The sequence below is a fragment of the Rhipicephalus microplus genome, chromosome 8 (assembly GCF_043290135.1).
Source record: "Rhipicephalus microplus isolate Deutch F79 chromosome 8, USDA_Rmic, whole genome shotgun sequence".
Classification (NCBI taxonomy): Eukaryota; Metazoa; Arthropoda; class Arachnida; order Ixodida; family Ixodidae; genus Rhipicephalus; species Rhipicephalus microplus.
Genome location: NC_134707.1, coordinates 5902481 through 5922805, shown reverse-complemented (window position 1 = coordinate 5922805; position 20325 = coordinate 5902481). Strand labels below are relative to the sequence as shown.

General features: G+C 45.5%; 1 protein-coding gene across 1 annotated transcript; it reads left to right on the top strand.

The window, feature by feature from the left end:
• The first annotated feature begins 5664 nt into the window (after positions 1–5664).
• LOC119164025 (uncharacterized) lies at positions 5665–14264 on the top strand. The gene is made up of 5 exons (XM_037416122.2): positions 5665–5831; positions 7997–8160; positions 10223–10296; positions 11786–11875; positions 13999–14264. The coding sequence occupies exons 1-5, from the start codon at positions 5721–5723 to the stop codon at positions 14148–14150; spliced, it is 591 nt and encodes a 196-aa protein (XP_037272019.2). The 5' UTR covers positions 5665–5720; the 3' UTR covers positions 14151–14264.
• Positions 14265–20325: the final 6061 nt, after the last annotated feature.

Here is a 20325-nt window from a genome sequence, read left to right as displayed (position 1 = left end):
AAGGCATTAGTGAGCTCAGCCTCGCACAACTGGCACGATGTCAGTACGAGGATTTGTGTGCACAGCACACGCTGAGGAGGCTGGCTCCTGACTTTAGGAGTTTGCAAAAGTTTACCTCCCTGTTCCTACGTGGGAGTGGCCTCCAACAGTGGCGGACTGAATGCTCAGGGCCACAATAAAATTAGTCATACGATACCACACCAGCGCTAACTCGCAACAATATCCTATTTAAGGATGTTTTCTGAAATGAACGGTAATTGTAGCGTATACCCTTGGAACTTACTAATGGGTTTCACTTTCGAGCGCCTTCTATTGGGATATCTCTAAAAAGAACGCCACTCGCACTGGAACTCCGTGCCTAGCCATAATTACCGCCATTACGCTCTGTCGCCCAGTGCCGCCTAAAAAACACCTTAACAATTTAAGGGAATTCCGTTTAAATTAATTTTGTGAAAGACGGCATGACGATTAGCGAGTTTTCACACACATGGGCGCAAGGGACAATACAGATTGGTAAACAGTTGTCCCAAAAAATGGTTGATATCCATCGTTAAGGTAATATGTAAGTGACGTCTCTACAACGTTTTAAATGCGAAGCATTTCTTGGCAAACTTTGGTGACTTTGAGTCTATCTATCTATCTATCTATCTATCTATCTATCTATCTATCTATCTATCTATCTATCTGCCTCCGACTTTTAGCTCTCCTGGCCGCTTGAATGCTGGTATCGATACCAAACTTGGTATGATATAACAAGACTGTATGATGAACACAGCTGACTAGTCATAACATCAAAATCATGATATGTATGTAATATATGTCATGATTTACATGTCATGGTCTTGCTGCTCTTGCGGAGGTTTCATTCACATGATATGCTGCAGAACAGCTAAGGTATGACAAGAGTGCATGGCGAATACAAGCGACAGACCCTAACATCAAAATCATGACATGCGTGTCATGTAAAAACATGACTACATACCACACTCATGATGGGCTCACGGCCGTTTCGCTAGCTTTACATATACCGAATTGGTATTACGGGACGTGAATGGATGACGAAGGTATGTGACTGGTGCAAACATAATAATCATGAGATGCGTGTCATGTAACAACATGACTACATGATACGCACATGATGCACTTGCGGCCACTTGGCTAGCTTCAGATACCGAATGCGGTATTACGTGACGCGAACGGACGACGTAGGTAAATGACACGTTCAAACGTGATGATCGTGGCATGCGTGTCATGTAACAACATGACTACGTCCCACACTCATGATACCCTCGCGGCCGTTTCGCTACCTTCACATATGCCAAACTTTGGTATTACGTCAGGTGAATGGATGACGAAGGTATTTGACTGGTGCAAACATGATAATCATGAGATGCGCGTCATGTGAAAACATTAATACACGCCACACTCAAGGCACCAACACACTTCGACGTGAGCCGGCGCGTCAGCGTTTGTTTTATCGCGTCACGCCGGCGACGCCACGCCAGGCGCCGATATCCCCCTAATAGAGATCAGTGGATCTGCCTACTGTCCTTCATTGTGGAACTGCCCGCCATGTACTCGCAGGCGCGCGCTGCGTTGCTTTGACGCATGCGCGTTTGAGCGCACACGGCGTCCCTCCGTCACGGAGAGAGGAAGACGCGGTGCCGTCTAAGTAACGTCGTCGGTGCGAAATGCAGCATGTCGCCGGTCGCCGCCGGGCCGCGCCGACGGACGCTGGTCGCGCCTGGGGTCACACTATAGACTGCTCGCGTTTTAGATGCGGAGCATCTAATACTCGAGGCTTGTAGTGCGGCACCGTCCGCAAGTTTCCTCCTCCTTCTTCCACCATCTGTGCATCCCTTCCTCCTCTCCACACCACGTGTGCTTCTCCTCTTCACGAACATTCGCCAGCTGTATGATGATGCGCGCATGCGCCGTCGCGCTTCGAGAACATCGGCAGCTGACGCGCGCGCATGCGCCGTCGCGCTTCTCCCCTTCGATAACCTTCGAGTACATTCTCCATCTTACGTGCGCGCATGCGCCGTCGCGCTTCGAGAACATCGTCAGCTGACGCGCGCGCATGTGCCGTTGCACTTCTCCCCCTTCTCGAACATTCGACAGCTGACGCGCGCATGCGCCGTCGCGCCGTCGCCCACCATCTGTGCCGCGCGCGCTTCTCCCCTTCGAGAACAATCTACAATTCTCCAGATTCTCCAGCGGACGCGCATGCGCCGTCGTGCTTCGCGAACATTCGACAGCTGACGCGTGCATGCGCCGTCGCGCTTCGAGAACATTCAACAGCTGACAGCGCATGCGCCGTCGCGCTGTATATATAGTCAAGGTCGGCGCTCGCTCGCTCAGTTGCCGCTTGTCGGTTGGTTTGTACGGCGCGTCGACGTCCGAGGTCGCGGTGAAATGAATGCCAACGTATCCACAAACACAATGATCGACGTCCCTTCGACCAGCGCCGCCCTTTCGCATACGTGTCGTACGTGTTCACTCATTTAACACCCCCTCCTACAACCACGTTAACCAATTTAGCCATCGACCCAAGTAAGTCGCAATTTAACACCCCATTTCACAACCACGTTAACCGATTTAGCCATCGACCAAAGTAAGTCGCAATTTAACACCCCGTTAACCAATTATATGCTCCGCATCCTCCTCAGTGTTCCCTCGAGGGAAGCTGCGGGCAATCTTTTTTCTAGCGTGTACGACCAGACTTCACGACCGCTTGTGAAAGAACTGTGCGAGGCCGTGCTGCGTAGTATCGAGCTGACTATTCATGCTTTTCTTTCTTACTCCTCTTCTTTTCTATCTCTTTCCGTTCTATTATTCTCCTTTTCCCCCACCCTAAGTGTAGGGTAGCCAACCGAGCCAAGCTTGGTTAACCTCCCTGCCTTTCCTCTCTCTCTCTCTCTCTCACTCTCTCTCTCTCTCTCTCTCTCTCTCTCTCTCCCAGCCCCCGCGTACGTCCTCGTTGCGTCGGACTATATTGGGCTCTTCATAACGCGCTCACCGCTGTTGCGCTACCTCCATTTGTACCAAATTTGGTATGACGGGAAGGGAATAGACGACGAAGGTAACTGACTCGTCCAAACCTTATAATCATAATATGCGTTTCATGTAAAACATGACTACATGCTACGCTCATAGCGTTCTCGCGGCCGTTTCACTAGTTCCACATATACCAAATTTGGTATTACGTGACGTGAATGGACGATGATTGTAAATTACACGTCCAAATATGATAATCATGATATGAATGTCATGTAAAACATGACTACATGCTCCGCTCATAGCACGCTCGTGGCTGTTTCGCTAGCTCCATATATACCAAAGTTGGTATCAGGTGACGTTAATAGATGACGAAGGTGTATGAAACGTCTAAACATGATAATCATGGCATGGAAGTCATGTACGACATAATTTACTTCCGCCTCTTAACGTAGTGCTGATTTCAAAGCGATCTATCACCCTTCCTCATTCGTGCTTCGCATATCATCGATTCCCACTGTACGTGGGATCTGCCAATTTTTTGTGTTGTTTGTGGTTTCGCTAAGGGCGACTGTATTCAACCAAGCAGTGTTTACGGATTCCAGCCAGCGTTTCTCATTTTTTCATGCAAAGCATTTTTAATAAACCAAAGATAATTGGACCATTCCTATCTATCTATCTATCTATCTATCTATCTATCTATCTATCTGTCTGTCTGTCTGTCTGTCTGTCTGTCTGTCTGTCTGTCTGTCTGTCTGTCTGTCTGTCTGTCTGTCTGTTTAGTGACTGTTTGGTGAGGCAACTGCGTAACCAGATGGCGGATAAGTACAGCGGTCTACATACAATGCAGACATTTGCAAAGTTTGCCTTACGCATCCATATTTACAGAAGTGTTGAAAATAACTCGATAAAACTGGCACAATCCACTAGAGCAGCTTGGTAAGAACTTATGTGACTGCTGCAGCACCATATGAGACCTTCACCACATCAATATATATATATATATATATATATATATATATATATATATATATATATATATATATGCGGCGTCATGCGGCATGCGTAAAGGAAGGGTCTCCCTTCCTTACGCACCACTTGATGACCATTGAAGGGAAACGGACGAAGATTAAAGGTAAAAAGAGCCGACCGACCCATTACGGGGAAACCCTTTCTTTACGCACGCCGTCACGGACCCTCCCGGCACCGCGGCGACAATCTTGGGTGGCCCGACACACGTCGAGAACTGAACAGCACGTTATAAGAAACGTATGTGGACGTACATAGACAGTTGGTTTCGTTCTCTATGTTGACAGTGGTTCTTCCTTTTTTTTACTTTTTTTTCTAGTTTTCTCTCACTCTCGCAAACATGTTTCAAGGCGAGAGGGACGCGGCAGCAACGAAGTTTGGAAATTCATGCCAGTATAACTCAGCCCCTGATGAAGGGAGGACCCCTCCCGAAACTGTTGGGAAATAAATATATTTATCCTTGTTGACAACGCTCCCATTGTGCCATATCCCATACCTTCACAAAGACTAACTGGTCCATTGAATTATTACTCCCACTATATATATATATATATATATATATATATATATATATATATATATATATATATATATATATATATATATATATATATATATATATATATATATATATATATAATGTCCAAACTGCATGGGCGCACAATGATGAGTCCTAACAGACTGATCGGACGTGTTTCAACACTCACAGCACTAAACGTGCTGATCTGATACTTTGGTTAATATGCATACGTGCATACGTGCATACATACATACATACATACATACATACATACATACATACATACATACATACATACATACATACATACATACATACATACATACATACATACATACATACATACATACATACATACATACATACATACATACATACATACATACATACATACATACATACAGACATACATATAAAGCAAAACTAGCAATAAAACTCCCAACCCAAATTCCACGCTGTTTATTCTCGATCACATTCGGTTCGGAAGATCCTCTCAGCAGCACATCAAAAGCCGTTGCCAAAGTTTGATTGATATGTGCGGTTCAACGTCTCAAAACCACCATATGATTACGAGAGACGCCGTAGTGGAGGGCTCCGGAAATTTCGACCACCTGGGGTTCTTTACCGTGCGCCCAAATCTGAGTACATGGGCCTACAACATTTCCGCCTCCATCGGAAATGCAGCCGCCGCAGCCGGGATTCGATCCCTCGACCTGCGGGTCAGCAGCCGAGTACCTTAGCCACTAGACCACCGCGACGGGGCTAGCTAACCTTAATCACCTGAGTGTGTGACGATGGTGATGTATATGCCTCGTTCATTGAACGATTTCCTATTCCGTGCAATGAATGTGGATTGGTTTGCTTTTGAACTTTCAGAAATGGTAAATTTGTCTCATGCGCTCATGTCAAACGGGATACGAAATGAACCTACTTCTTCCTGGACAAGTGCATCCGGTGTGGTGTTCTGCTTGATTTAGGTTGATGCATTGACGCTATTCGACGAGGTCCCATTAACAGTTGTGACTATATCTCTGTTATCCGTTTCCGCTCCGATTGACTTAAGTATGCCACTTTTCTATCTTCTCCCTGAACGTGGCATTCTTTGTTCGATAAAAAAGCTTTTGGCGTGCACAACGTCTGCGAAGTCGCACGTACCGCTCTTGCTCTATTAGAAATGCGCCCAGAAACCGCTGTCCTGCTTCTGAGTCAGATCCTGCTAACCTTTGGTGACAAGTTCTACCCTGAACTCAGAAGTGACCTGCAACAGTTTCAAGACTCCAGTCGGGTGAGAATGCGCCATCTTACTTTCTGAAAAATTTATCTTAGGACTTGGAAGCGCAAAATTGACGTGGACAGAAAGGAACGCAGACAGATAAAACAGGGCGCAAGCTGGCAACCAGGCTTTATTGAAAAGCCACCCTAAATATCTGCACTGTCAGGTGGCGCACGCAGTGCACATCCCGTACAACAATAATCAGCAAGATGGCAATTTCGGCTAGTTGGATTACGTTAATAATTGGAATTTTGTTGAAGCACACAGACAACACTCTGCAAGCGCAGTCCTTGTCAGCTTCTTCGGTACGTGTGTTTTTCGTGCGCTTCAACAAAATTCCAATTATGAAGCCTATAATCAGGATCGGCAGAGCAACATATATTCATATCACAGTCAAGTTTCCAATAATTTTTTTTCTTTCTGCACAGCACACTTCTGTTGGGCTGCGCAGTAATTAAGCACAAACAGTGACGTGAATCCCAACAACAGTGCTCGAGAAGCTTCAGGATTGTAGTAGATTATTTTTGTCAAAACTACATGGACAACGCGAACGTTGCCGATTATCGCAGAACTTACGTAGCCGCTATCAACAACGTTGAAATATCCGACGGCACAAGTGTAAATGCCGACGCGCTTCACCGCTGACCGACGGCCGATGACCTGTTCTCCGCTTTCGGTGGCAGTGTGCATAGCTGGAATCTGACATTTCGGTGACCGGCCACAAGTTCAGCCAAATAAAAAGCTTGATCGGCGACCTACATTGCGCTTTTTTCGCCGACGTCACGACCCCGTGTCAATGTTAGCGCGTGCACGCTTAACTTGCGACGACAGTTCGAGGCTGAGTCTGACGCTAATTTAGAAGAGTTATTATTTTATTTATTGTTATTAATTTATTGTTAATAATTTAATTTGTCAATAATTTAATAATTTATAATTGTCAATAATTTAAATTTATTGTTAATAATTGTTGGCGTTTACGTCACCGTTTGTTCTTAGCTACTGCGCAGCCCAAAAGAAGCGGGCTGCGGAGAAAAAAAATGCCATTGGAAACTTGGGTGTGATATGAATACACGTTGCTCTGCCCATTCTGATTCGGTTTCATAATCCTCGAACATTCTCGAACTGCTGGCGTGGTTTGCGTGCGTTGTGAATTACAGGGTAACGGGGTGATAACAAAACTGTGGGAAGGATTTTGGCGTTATGCACGCACTGATAAGATGAAATGGAGCGTTTCCCCCTGCCTTTGAACACCGCAATCAATTATCAGGTTCTAATCGTTCATATTCACCCCCCTCCTCCCCGTAGTTTTGCATGGCTAACTTAATACATAACACGTCCTCGTTGGGGGGCCAATTGCATTTATTTACCTGTTATCTTAGTACCATATACTTATTTCTGTGTTTATTTAGTCCCACTTTAGCTGCAGCAAGTACTTAGTTGAACAAAAACACGTGTCTAGCACGTGTTTAGTAGAACGAACAAAAACAATCAATTGCCGAATCACAAGGATGTCACCGTATGCTATATCGAAAGCGCACATCTTCAAACGGTAATAATGAGATATAAGAGACAGTGTTGCCAAGAAGAGTGTAGAAGATCTTATAGTAGTAATGTAAATGGACAGAAAGTCGAGAAAAATAGCTTGCCATCGGCAAGGATCGAACTTGCGACCTTCGAATAACACGTCCTATATTCTAAAAAACTCCGCTACGGCGGCAGTCATTTCCCCCTTCCACTTTATGGGGTGCATTTAAACCTGGGAGTGCCCGTCAGCACCACTAGAAGCCATGACGGTGAGTGGAGGAGCACTCTTTTTCTGCCTGTTAGCGTCCCGCAGCACGAGATGTTATTGGCAGCCGCTCACCAATAATTCCTGGCATAGCGCCTCAAGGCATCAAGTCTGCCAGAACGAAGCCCTCTCTACGAATGAAGGAAAGTGTATATTTAAGGGCTCGTTTTTCCCCGTTAGACGATATATGAATGAGAACCAACAGAAAAAGGTGTCAAAGAGAGAATAAAAGATTCTACTAAGAACACTGCTAATGGCATATTCTATAGCTTAATTGGTATCGTCAGTTCGATTTTTTTTCTCTCCTTGCCTTCTATTAAAGGCGTATACACTTCTGCAGTAGATCTGACCAATAATGTGTTTATTATTGTGTTTGTTTCGCGCGCAGTGTTATCCAGACATCGGAGAGTGGTATATGATATACAGGAATTACAACTATGACCCAGATTTCGGTGGAACCGCAAAGTGCGTGAAATACAGCCGATACGGAACGTACCAGAACTTCACAACGCCATCAGCGTTCTCCTACGGGCAAGGCGTCACCGGGACTGTGTAAGAGATGTCATTCCTGCTCGGATTTCTCCTAAAACAGCAAAGGGGAACTTATTTCATATGTTAAGGAAGTGTGTAGACTTGAGCGTAAGTTAGGTGCGCAATAACGAAAACAACGCCTAATTCGTGTATTACTCGTAAGGTATCGGTACGAATGCCATGTATCGAGCTGTAAAGGACCATTTTCTGCTTGATAATTTAATGTTGTAGATACCTTTGCGTTTACCGGCTGTTTTTAGCCGCCAGGACATGTACAAAAAAACTTTTTTAGCGTTCCCTATCATATTGTCCATGAATGTACAGGCAGACTTTTTTCATAATCACGTTCACCGTGGTTGTTATACTCAATTTTATATATTTAGATGAAAATTCACGCCTGATGACATCATCACTTTACCAGTACGTACGACGCACTCAGAGGTTTTTTAGAGTTATAAGAATAAATTATTATTATTATTATTATTATTATTATTATTATTATTATTATTATTATTATTATTATTATTGTTATTATTATTATTATTATTATTATTATTATTATTATTATTATTATTATTATTATTATTATTATTATTATTATTATTATTATTATTAAAGGTTGTTCGCATCAGACATTTCCAGAGGTCATTTTTCTCGCGGAGATATCGACACTAACTTTTTTCTCCTTTCAACCTCTATAAACTCAATTCATCTTGTCCCAAGGGTATCAAGAACTACCATATTTGAATTTTTTTTTGTTCGCCTGATTTGTTTCAGGTTATGCAAAGAAGTTATGTGGAAACCTACAAGGTGGGGGAGGGGGGGGTTAAGAAAGGGAAAGAAGACAACCACCCGTTGGATTTGTCGGAAAGAAAAGCCTTTTAGTTGCCGTACAACTCCTCCTGGTCCGGAGTTTGTACCGAAACGCCATTTCGGTTGGTCGTTCTACGAAATCAGCTAACCAAGGAGCTAGCAATACGCAGCGCGAGGGCGTATTCATCGACTACTCAAAACACATGGACACTGGTTGTGCGAATGAGTTCTGCGGAAACCCTCAAGTTGGCGGAAGGGTTAGGGTTGTCTTCTTTACTTTTTCTTATTTTAGGTTATTATCTTCGCTCATTTTAGGTTATTAGTATATTGCTTTATCCTTAAGTTATTTGCATATTGCCGCTGCCGTCCGCAGTAAGCCCCCCCCCCCCCCCCCACAACACCAGAATTCCTGGCCAAGCAACCAAAGGGCCCAGTTGTGCAGTAGCTGCAAACCAAGTGATGTGGGGTGTCTTGGTGCCTCGCATTGTTACAACAACACCTATTCTGTGGTATCTAGTGTTGCGCACACAATCGGACGAACACGGGAAGTAAACAAGCGTAAACGGAAAGGGCGCAGACTACCAACTGGCTTTATTCATTTGATCGCTGTAAATATATGCACATTCGACACACATCTAAAAAAAATTGAAAGAAGGTTGAAGGAAAGACGGAGGAAACACACGGCAAGAATGCCTCACATCATTGAAGAAAGCTGCGCAGAAAACTGCTTTCTGTGCTATGCAGAGATGTGTCGCTTACACATTCGTCTCCCAATTGCTTAATATAAAAAGCTTCTAACAGCTCACGCCCAACTCTCTCCTCGCTCGTGCCTATAGAATTCTAACATTTTGAAACCTGGCTCAGAACCAATACATGTGCTACGATGTGCGGGTAAGTTAGCCCATTCTTTTTTTTTTTTTTTGTCGAACTTGCGCCGCATGCTTCCCCAGGCGATCATTTATGCAGCGCCTTGTGTGGCCCACGTACGAACATCCGCATGAGTGACGGATTTGGTACACTGCTCCTGAGGCACACTTCACGAACATTTCAGACTTCACGTTTATTTAAGATTTTTTGGGGCGTGTGTTAAATGTGCGTATATATTTACAGCGACCAAAGGAATAAAGCCAGTTGATGGTTTGCGCTCTTTTCGTTTACGCTTCCTTACTTCCTGCGTTTGTCCGATTGTATGCGCAACGTTAGATACGACATGCATGCACCAAATCGCCCAGCAAGAAAGTTCTTCTTAAGCACCTATTCGTTTTTTCAGAAAGGGTGAAATGACTTTGACTCCGGCAGACTGCTACTCGGCCAGAAACTCCGTCGGATTTGTGCCGTACAACAGTGAGTGACTCATCAATATACGATTAGAGGAAATATACGAAAAGCATTGCCATATAGGTCGGCGAACTCATTCATGACTCAACTCACTCGGGCAGGCTCAAACTCAGATCGAGTCGTGAGTCCAAGTCCGAGTGAGTCCGGGTGAGAAATATTTAGCGGGTCTAAGCATGAGTGAGCCGAAAGTGCAAACTGCATTTCATGAGTGAGTTTGAGTGAGCTTCGCAATTTCTGCCGACCCATGGGTATTGCTGAATAGCGACTGGTTTATGTAATCACTCTTCTTTTTCGTATTGCGCTATAGCTTTGAAAATTTTCTCATAATGAATACATGAAGTGCGATTTTGAAATAAACATTTTAGAGCCCAACTCTTAGTCGCATGTTCATGCGTTGAGCCGTACCGCCAGCGCCGTTGTCGTTTCCGTCAAAGTCGTCACCGGTAAACATACAAATATGTAGAATTGTATCAAAACAGCCATGCGGACAAGTTGGCGACTCTTGTGTCTCTAAAAGGAGAAAATAAAATTATAGAAAGAAATACCCAGAAAATGGCAACGTCAGCTAACGATTGGCAATAGAAAAAATACCACTCGCATATCTTATTTATGCACCGTTCAAGAAGGGCGTTTTGCGTATTCGAAAATAGCATCGATTCTGATTTCTCAAATGACTGAAACTAGACAGTCGGTGGTGAAGTTAACTATTTCTTCCACGATTTTTTTTTTCAATCTGTAAGTGATCAATTGTGTATGTTTGCTCGAGTCGCGGCTGTTCAGCTCATTATTTTAACAAAAAATTAGGAAAGTTATAAAGCAGCCACGGGCCATTAGAGAACGGTTCGCGGGTCTTATGCGGCCCGTGCGCTATACTTGTTCGAAATGCCGGAAATACAGAGTCTTCTCGCTTCAGGGACTACATCTTATCAGATGCACTTTTCGTGTTTGGATGCTTTCCGACTATGTTGGGTGCTGTTTTTTTTTTTTTTTGACATTTCTATCTGCGATGCTTCCGTAAATATTTCCACCATGGAAGCAGGCCCATAGACAGGAATTTCTTTTCGGGAGAAAGGGCATGGAGGGAGGGGGGGGGGTACTTGTTGAAAAAACATCTTCTTTATCAATGTCCTCGGTAAAAGACACATCTCCATCCAAAATTTTGGGAAGGTAACACGAACCCCTGGGTACGCGCCTGCGTGCCACACACGATCATTCAACTATACAGAGCGCAGCGAAAAATTGAAAATTGTTATTAGTTCTGCGTCTGTGTGCTTGAATTCGATAATCGGCCCCCCTCTAATCACATGAATATGGACCCCAAGAACCACAAGAACATGAATTCCTTACGAAACGAATGAACAAGGTGTGTGCTTCTAGAATGGTTGGCCCTGCGAATGTAACGAGCTGACAATATCACAATAAGATGAATTTAGTGCTTGAGGTACCACACGTGTCGTGCACGCTAACAAACGCTGCATTTTAACTTGTTTTGCAGACACGGGTGATGTGATTGAGGAAAAGTATCAAGTAATTTACACGGACTGCGACACCTGCTTCGTCTTTCGTCACCTTTATGTTAATGATGGTAAGTTCGGCAAGCATTAAAGCAAAGTGGTTGATAGTTGTGGTGACGCTCGATTCTCTCACGGCAGGTAATGGTTATCCAAATTAATTATGTTATTTTTATAGACGCCAGGCGCCATGATATATATGATATGTTATAATTATCGGTGCCTACTTTCAACATTTTCTTTTTATTCTAGGGTAAATTATGTGCCCCTCTGATTAAACTAGGAGACATTGAGCGATTCATGGTCGATCGATAGGGTGATTGTGCAGACGCCACACAGAAAACATACCTTCAAAAACTAAAGAAAGAATAAACCAAGCGTAAGCGTTTACTAATCGAAGTTCCGGATAAATAATTTAGAAGGATGACTTTATGGTGGGAATCGTTTATTCGTCAGAGAAAGAAATGCATAGTTGATGTCTTAAAAGCCCTGAAGACGGCAAGACGGGCTTCGGATCATAGTTAAAGGGCCAGTCAACAGGCTCCGACTTTTTTTTGTACACCCACCGGAAAAGCTCGGCAATTAGTAGAGTATACCTCGATGATCACGTTTGCCGAAAATTACAGCGCCGCCCAGAGCCTCCATTTCGGAAAACGATTCCCATGCTCCTTTTCTATGCCTGACCAATCATCCTTTCACGTGCTGTGACGCAGTCGCCGATCAGTGACTCGACGCAGCTCGTTGATTGGTCTAAACCAGTGACGACGACGGGCTATGCGTTCCCCTCGCTGCAAAGAAGAATAGTGGCGAAGCCGCGCGAAAATTTGAAACCAGCTGAAACATATGTTCTAGCCCCTGTAACTTCTTTAATATAGCACGCATTCGCAAAATTCTTGCGGCAGCATGTTCAGGAAGTCAAAGTGCACATATTTCTCTTTACAGCAATTTTTGGACCTCGGGGTTGTTTAGCGGCCCTTTAAGTAGCAGAAACTGCATTAACACTGCACGGTTGTATACTGATATGAGGTGAATAAATTTGTGCCACAATAGCACCGATCGTGGGGCAACTTGGTTTTTCATAGCAAATGGCTCGAACGCGCACAAACAAGGACAGAGGAGCGCGAGGACAACATAAGCCCTCGACTTGTCATCACCTCCCCGTGACATTTTTCGCGCACACTTGTGTGATCTAGAGAGAAAACATTGCAACAGAATGTGACAAAAGCACTGTTGAAATTCCTACGCGACACGAACTTGAACAAGCGGCTGTAACGGAAATGTCACACACCACGAAAGACAAGACTGGACTATGACTGACTGTGCGCGTGTGTGCTGCCTAATGTGCTGTGTTCTTTCTCTTCCCTCTATCCTCTCTATCTTTCATCTCTCCCATCCCCCTCCCATGCGCAGGGTAGCAAACTGGCTGCCTACAGGCTTGATAACCTCCCTGCCGTTCTTTTCCTCCTATTTTCCTTCCTTGGTGTGATGTAGACAACAACAACAACAACAACAACAACAACAACAACAACTATTATTATTATTATTACTATTATTATTATTATTATTATTATTATTATTATTATTATTATTATTATTATTATTATTATTATTATTATTATTATTATTATTATTATTATTATTATTATTATTATTATTATTATTATTATTATTATTATTATTATTATTATTATTATTATTATTCCGTTTTAACGTCCCAAGACTACGATACGATTATGACAGACGCCGAGGAGGAGGGCTCCGGAAATTCAGACCTTATGGCGTTTCTTGACGTGCACCTAAATCTAAGCACACTTGTCGCATTTTCGCCTCCATCGAAAATGTGGCTGTTGCGTCCGCCAGCATTCGATGGCGCGATCTGCGGATCAGCAGCCGAGTGTCTCAGACACTCAACCACTGTCTTAACCACCATGACGTGTGCGATCTAAACCACGCTTGGTGCTTAACTTTACCCACGAATCACGGCTACATTTTCACGTACTCTTAAGCCGCCATCACACGTGAACTATTGGCAAAGAAATTCACTTCGGTGAGCTCCGATCCCCCTCTATGGAGAACATCACTCGCGTCCTCACTATGAACGCCACCCCAGCGCGCTATTTTAAGGCTTTTATTGAATGAAGTGAAGCAACGTTCATTTTTCTCTTATTCACTCGTATGCCCTGCTTTCTCGGTGCAGGATACGGATGCACCTTGTGGCGCCGCATATCGACGTTCCATCAGCCAGGTGACTGCTGCGAGTTCATTTACGACGAGAATTGCGGCACGTCACCCAAGTACCAAATATACCTGCCGTCCTGCGATCCAGCGCTCGGAATGCCGGGCGTCTAGCACCAGGCTTTAAGATGACTGCCGGGTTCACGGATGGTCTGAACTGGTTTTCAAACACAACACAATACGTTACGACTCTCTGAATAGTCCGTCAATAAAGAAGATATCGACCTGATAAAGCATATCGGCGTGAATGCACTGTAGCTGTGGGAAGTGCTTTACACCAGCTATAATGTGTGTCTTCACCGAACATCCGGTCAAAGAAACTAAAGTAATCTGAAGCTAGGCCTTCAAGAGTTGAACGCGATGAAGATATTCTGTTCCTAGTGCATACTGAGTTCAAAATGGCTTATGTCAGTGAAACTTTCACAGCATTTTGTGCAATGGGTAGCATGCTTAAACCACGGGCAGCAGTGCGGGAGAAATCTTTTCGAGCTTGCTATACACCCACTATACGTGGCCGCAAGGGAAAACGCGCAGTAACATGCGTTTCATTTGTAGAGTGTGGCCCAGCCGCTTTAAGCAAATGAGGTCATGATAATCACATGTTCTGACGCTAGATTTCAATGTATACGCTTGTACCACGCATTATTACTGTTACATCGTTCCCACGCAATATTACAAGTTACACTGTGAAGCACGTGTACAGAAAGGGCGCGTTTGTAAAGCTTGCGAGTTACTTTCAATGTGTTTCCAACCAGAGGAAGTTACTTTAACTGTGTTTCCAAGCAGACCAGTGAATCTTTGGTAGAACAACCACTTGCCACTGAAACTTGATTTTTTATTTATTTTAGAGGCATATTTTTTTATTTTATTCACGTAAAGATGATGGTCTTTTGTTCGCAGCCAACCACGCCAACATCAGAATTTTTGTGAAACGGGCCCTTTAAAAGTATCGCGTTAATGTGCAGGGCTCAGTCGATTGTTCCATAAATGCCTGGCTCAGCAGTTTTAACGGTGCATCTCTACCAGTCGGCCGTAATCTGTGCAACGCGCTTCGCAGCCGTACTTCGACAAACATCACGATGATAATTTGACAATGGGGAATTTCGCTTGTGCCTATAAACGGGTTGCCCGCTATCCCTTCCCTCAACATTTGTAAATCAAAGAGTTCGGCGCCGTCGAGGGAGATACATTCGTGTTTCCTTGGGCAACAGGACACTATGGATGGTAATTAATCTGAATAGCACGCGAATGTTCCTCCTGCCTGATTATGTTGTTGTTCACAAGCGCCTATTTTGCGACTATTAGTCGTGTCACGTTTCTCCTTCTCGGCTTTTGCGTCTATGTAGTGTTCCCTGTACAGACTTCGAAAGAAGAAACAGTGCTGAAACAGGACCGAGACGAAAAGACACAAACACGGCGCTGTGTTGTCATCACTTTGTGTTGTCAGTAGGTACCAACCAAAGTCAGTACGCACCAACCATGCCCAATTCAAGACGCTAATACAGCCCTTGTACAAGTTCGACATGTGACAGGAACGCCATGAGAGCCTTTACCCTTCTGCCGCGTCTATGTAGTGTTCCCTGTACAGACTTTGAAAGAAGAAATGGCGCTGAAACAGGACGGAGACGAGAAGACAAAAACACGGCGCTGTGTTGTCATCACTTTGTGTTGTCAGTAGGTACCAACCAAAGTCAGTACGCACCAACCATGCCCAATTCAAGACGCTAATACAGCCCTTGTACAAGTTCGACATGTGACAGCGACACTATGAGAGCCTTTACCCTTCTGCATGAAACAATTTCTGGGCAATGCATGCGTGCAACATCATCCCGCTTCCTTGCACTGTCCCTTGTGTACATAGATAATGTTCGTTGCTATTTGTTGCATTGGTCTGTGCAGTGAAGACGCATCTAAAAGTCTATAGAGCAAACGATAGAGTAAACAACTGGCATGATTCTACGTGCATCGCATGAGCATTGCTGGAAACTTCACTGGATTCCAACCTGTGCCCACACGCTCGGCAACTGTCTTGCCCACTAGGCAACGCAACCACTTCTGCTCCTGGATCATATTTAAGGCATTTCGCATTACAGCGGAACAGTAAGTGCCACTGGTCCTTGATTTCTCGCCAGTCCGTGTACATAAAGTAAATAAAAAGGTGCACTCCGAGCCTCTGATGCAGTGAATACTGTGTTCGCATGGTACTGGTACTCGCGGACTGTGAGAACACGCAATGAACCTCGGAATCGGGTGTAGAGATCGTGTTCATGGTGCTGTGGCCGTCCTCCTTTACTTGAACGATAAGGTTCGCAGATGTGTGGATCTCCGCTTCGAAAGTTGGCTTAGACGCATCAGCTCTTCTCTTCAAGGAAACCAATGACCACTGATCGAGGCAATGAATCAGTTTGTACCTTTGTTCAAGATTGTGCATCATCTGGAGGCTGAATGGAGGTCACAGTTTACAAATGTTGAGGTTTAATGCCCCAAAAACATCATATGATTATATGGAGGGCTTCCGAAATTTCGATCACCTGGGGTTCTTTCATCATCATCATCAGCCTGACTACGCCCGCTGCAGAACAATATCCTCTCCCTTGTTCCGCCAGTCAACTCGGCCCTGTGCTTGCTGCTGCCACTTTATACCCGCAAACTTCCTAATCCCATCTGCCCACCTCACTTTGTCTCGCCCTAACCCGCTTGCCTTCTCAGGGAATCCAGTCAGCGGTTATCCTGCCTACGCGCTACATGCCCGGCCAATTTCCGTTCCTTCTTCCTGATTTCAACTGTAATATTCTTGACCCTGGTTTGTTCCATGATCCATTCTGTCCCTTCTTGTCTCTTAAGGTTGCACCTATCATTTTCTTTTCCGTCACTCGCTGTGTCGTCCTCAATTAAAGCTGAACCCTCTTTGTAAGACTCCAGGTTTCTGCTCCGTAGGTAAGTACCGGCAAGATCCAGCTGTTATATACCTTCCTCTTGAGAGATAGTGGCCGCCTACCAATCATGACTCGAGAATGCTTGCCGAATGTGCTCCAACACATTCTTATTCTTCTAGTTACTTCATTCAGTCTCGTGAATCGGCTCGGTGGTTACTACCTGTCCTAAGTTGACGTACTTTACAGCTTCAAGTGCCCTGCTACGTGTCTCGAAGCACTGCTCTTTTCCGAGGTTGTTGTAGATTACTTTTTTTTCATAGTATAATATTCAGACCTACCTTTCTGCTCTCCATGTCTAATTCAGTAATCATGAAATGCGATTGATCCCCTGAATTACTCGGCAATGCATTGTCATTGGCGAACCGCAGGTTACTAAAAAACTCTCTTTTAACTCTTATTCTAAACTCTTCCGATTCTAGGCTTCTGAAAACCTCCTGTAAGCAAGCAGTAAATAGCAATGGGAAGATCGTAGCCCCTTCTTTTGCATCTTTCTTTATTGGTATTCTGTCGCCTTTTTATGAAGCACTATCGTGGCAGTTGATCCGCTGTAAATTTCTTCCAGGATATTATATATGTTTCGTCGACGCCCTGATTCGTCAGTGCCTGCATGACTGCTGATATCTCTACTGAATCAAATGCCTTCTCGTAATCTCATATACTGTATTCATATTGAAACGTGCTAGCGAAGATTCGACGAAGAGGAGGAAGAGACTCGACTGGCTCGCGAGCGACGCTGTTGATTCTTCGCTGAGCTACACCTCTGCATTACCCATCTTGTAAATAAGCGAGTTTCATCGTCACAATTGTGGTGGAAGGTGCTGGGTAAACTAGCTACTACCAAGTGATACCGGAGAGGCACCGTCCCCTAACGACGGAACCACTACACGAGCTTCGCCGCAGCCGTCGACTAGCGGGCTTGGCACCATTACCTCAAGAAATGAGCTCGGATGGAGACAACCAGCAACCAGCCGCAAGGACGTCGCCCTACCACTACAGGGAGCCGCGAACCTTCACAGGGAAACCCGGCGATGACGTGGACGAATGGCTAAGCCACTATCAGCGGGTGAGCCGATCGAACGGTTGGAATGCGGCTAGCCAGCTGTCTCACGTGGGGCTCTTCCTCGATTTCACGGCGCTGGTATGGTTTGAGAACCATGAAGACACATTGACAACCCGGAACCAGTTTGTGGAGGAAATTAAGAAATGCTTTGGAGACCCAGCAACGAAGAAGAAACGTGCCGAGCAGACGTTGTCGCAGAGGGCTCAAGTCACCGGTGAGACATGCAGAACCTACATTGAAGAGATTCTGAAGTTGTGCAAGTCGGTGGATGCCCACATGACGGAAGAAGACAAAGTGGGCCATATACTCAAGGGCATTGCCGATGACGTCTACCACTTCCTCATTCGCAAGGAGAGCCTGGAATGCGTGGCCGACGTGATTAACCACTGCCGAACCTTCGAGGCTCTTAAAACGCGTCGCATCACATCGAAGTTCGGACGTCTGGCCAACGTCACGACTGTTGCCACCATCGATGTCTGCCAAAATTCTCTACCTGCCGACCTTTCCTCCACCATTCGTCAGATTGTACGGGAGGAACTGCGTCGCCATGTCTCTGTTCCCATGCAAGCTGGAGACCCGCAGTGTGATACACTATCCCCAAGCATCAATGCTGTGAATTTTGACGAGCGCAGTTACTCCACCCGCAGTCCACGGCTGAGGGCTCCGCCACCAACGGCTACTTACGTCGAGTCGTCTTATGCGCCCCGCAGCAGTTATAGCTACGACAGCCAACCACCTCCGTTTGTGTCCGAGTGGCAACAGTTCCCTGAGCATCCTCTCCACACCGCAGCATTCAATGTGCCTCGGGAACGCCCCGTGTGCTACCAGTGCGGTGTTCGCGGACATATCGCCCGGTTTTGCCCATCGCGACGTCGCCCACGCACGACGTTTTCTGACCGACCAGCGATGTTTGCACGGCGAAGCCAACAGCCCGATTACGCCTACTGGCCTTCGGATTCAACTGCCCAGAAGCACGGGCACCGGCCGAACATCCGCAGTGACTCGCCTGCCTCTGTGAGGAGCTTGACGCCACCTACCACGCGCCAGCGACGGTCCCCATCTCCCCGTCCCCGGCCGCGGCTTTCCTCTCCGCCACCTGGAAACTAGCCGGCGCGGCCGATGGAGGCGAGGTCGCTGGACGTACCGCTTTGCACACAAGTATGGCTCCATTAGTTCACATGCTTCACAACAAGGTTCATGTATCCATTGACGATGTTCCCACGATGGCTCTGGTAGACACCGGTGCAACAGTTTCTGTAATGAGTTTAGTTTTCAAGGAGAGACTTGGCCGCAAGGTTATGTTTTATTGGGATAAATCTTCTACTTTTTGAGCAGTCAGCGGCACGGCTTTGTGTCCAATAGGTGTGTGCACTGTGTCTGTTTGTGTTGCTGGTAAAGCGTTCAAGGCAGAATTCGCAGTGCTCGCTCATTCCACGCATGACGTTATCCTTGGAATCGACTTCTTGCAAAAGTGCCGTGTGACTGTCGACTGCGGGGCAGGCGAGGTTCTGTTGTCCGCCCTCGCCCAGCAGCCTCAGCGTAGCGGAGACGACAACCTCGTTGTAGTTAAAGACGCTATTCTACCGGCATGGTCTACTGCCAGCGTGCCCGGTGCTGCTTCGAATGCCGACTCGAGTTTCAGTTCTCCTGATATTGTGATTGAGCCATTGCCTTTGCTTTGCATGAAGAAAAACATCTTTCTGCCGCGCTGCGTTGTGTCTCTCACCGAGGGAAAAACTAAATTATGGGTAGTTAACTGCTCATCCGAGTCTGTTGTACTACCAGAGGGAATGCGCCTTGCCATGTTTGAAGGGCAGTGCAGTATCTGCATAGGAGCTCTCAGCAATGCGGTAAATTCGGATTATGCTGATGTATCCGGCACGGAATACGAATTTTATAAGCTAGTTAGCAAGTCTATTCCCTCGCATAAGCGCAAAGTGTTGGTTACACTGCTAGCCAGGCACGTTAAAGTATTTGATTTTGCACGGAAGTCGCAAAGACCTCAGACGCCCAGCACACGCACTCGTCACAAGATCGACACCGGATCTGCGCACCCCCTCACACAGAAACCTTATCGAGTTTCCGTGTCAGAGCGCAAAGTGATTTCAGAGCAAGTCAGCGAGATGCTAACCTCTGGCGTAATTCAAGAATCGTCAAGTCCCTGGGCCGCGCCTGTTATCTTGGTCAAGAAAAAAGATGGGTCCTGGAGGTTCTGCGTTGACTACCGACGTCTCAACTCTATAACTAAGAAGTACGTGTACTCGCTTCCTCGCATTGATGATGTCATCGACTG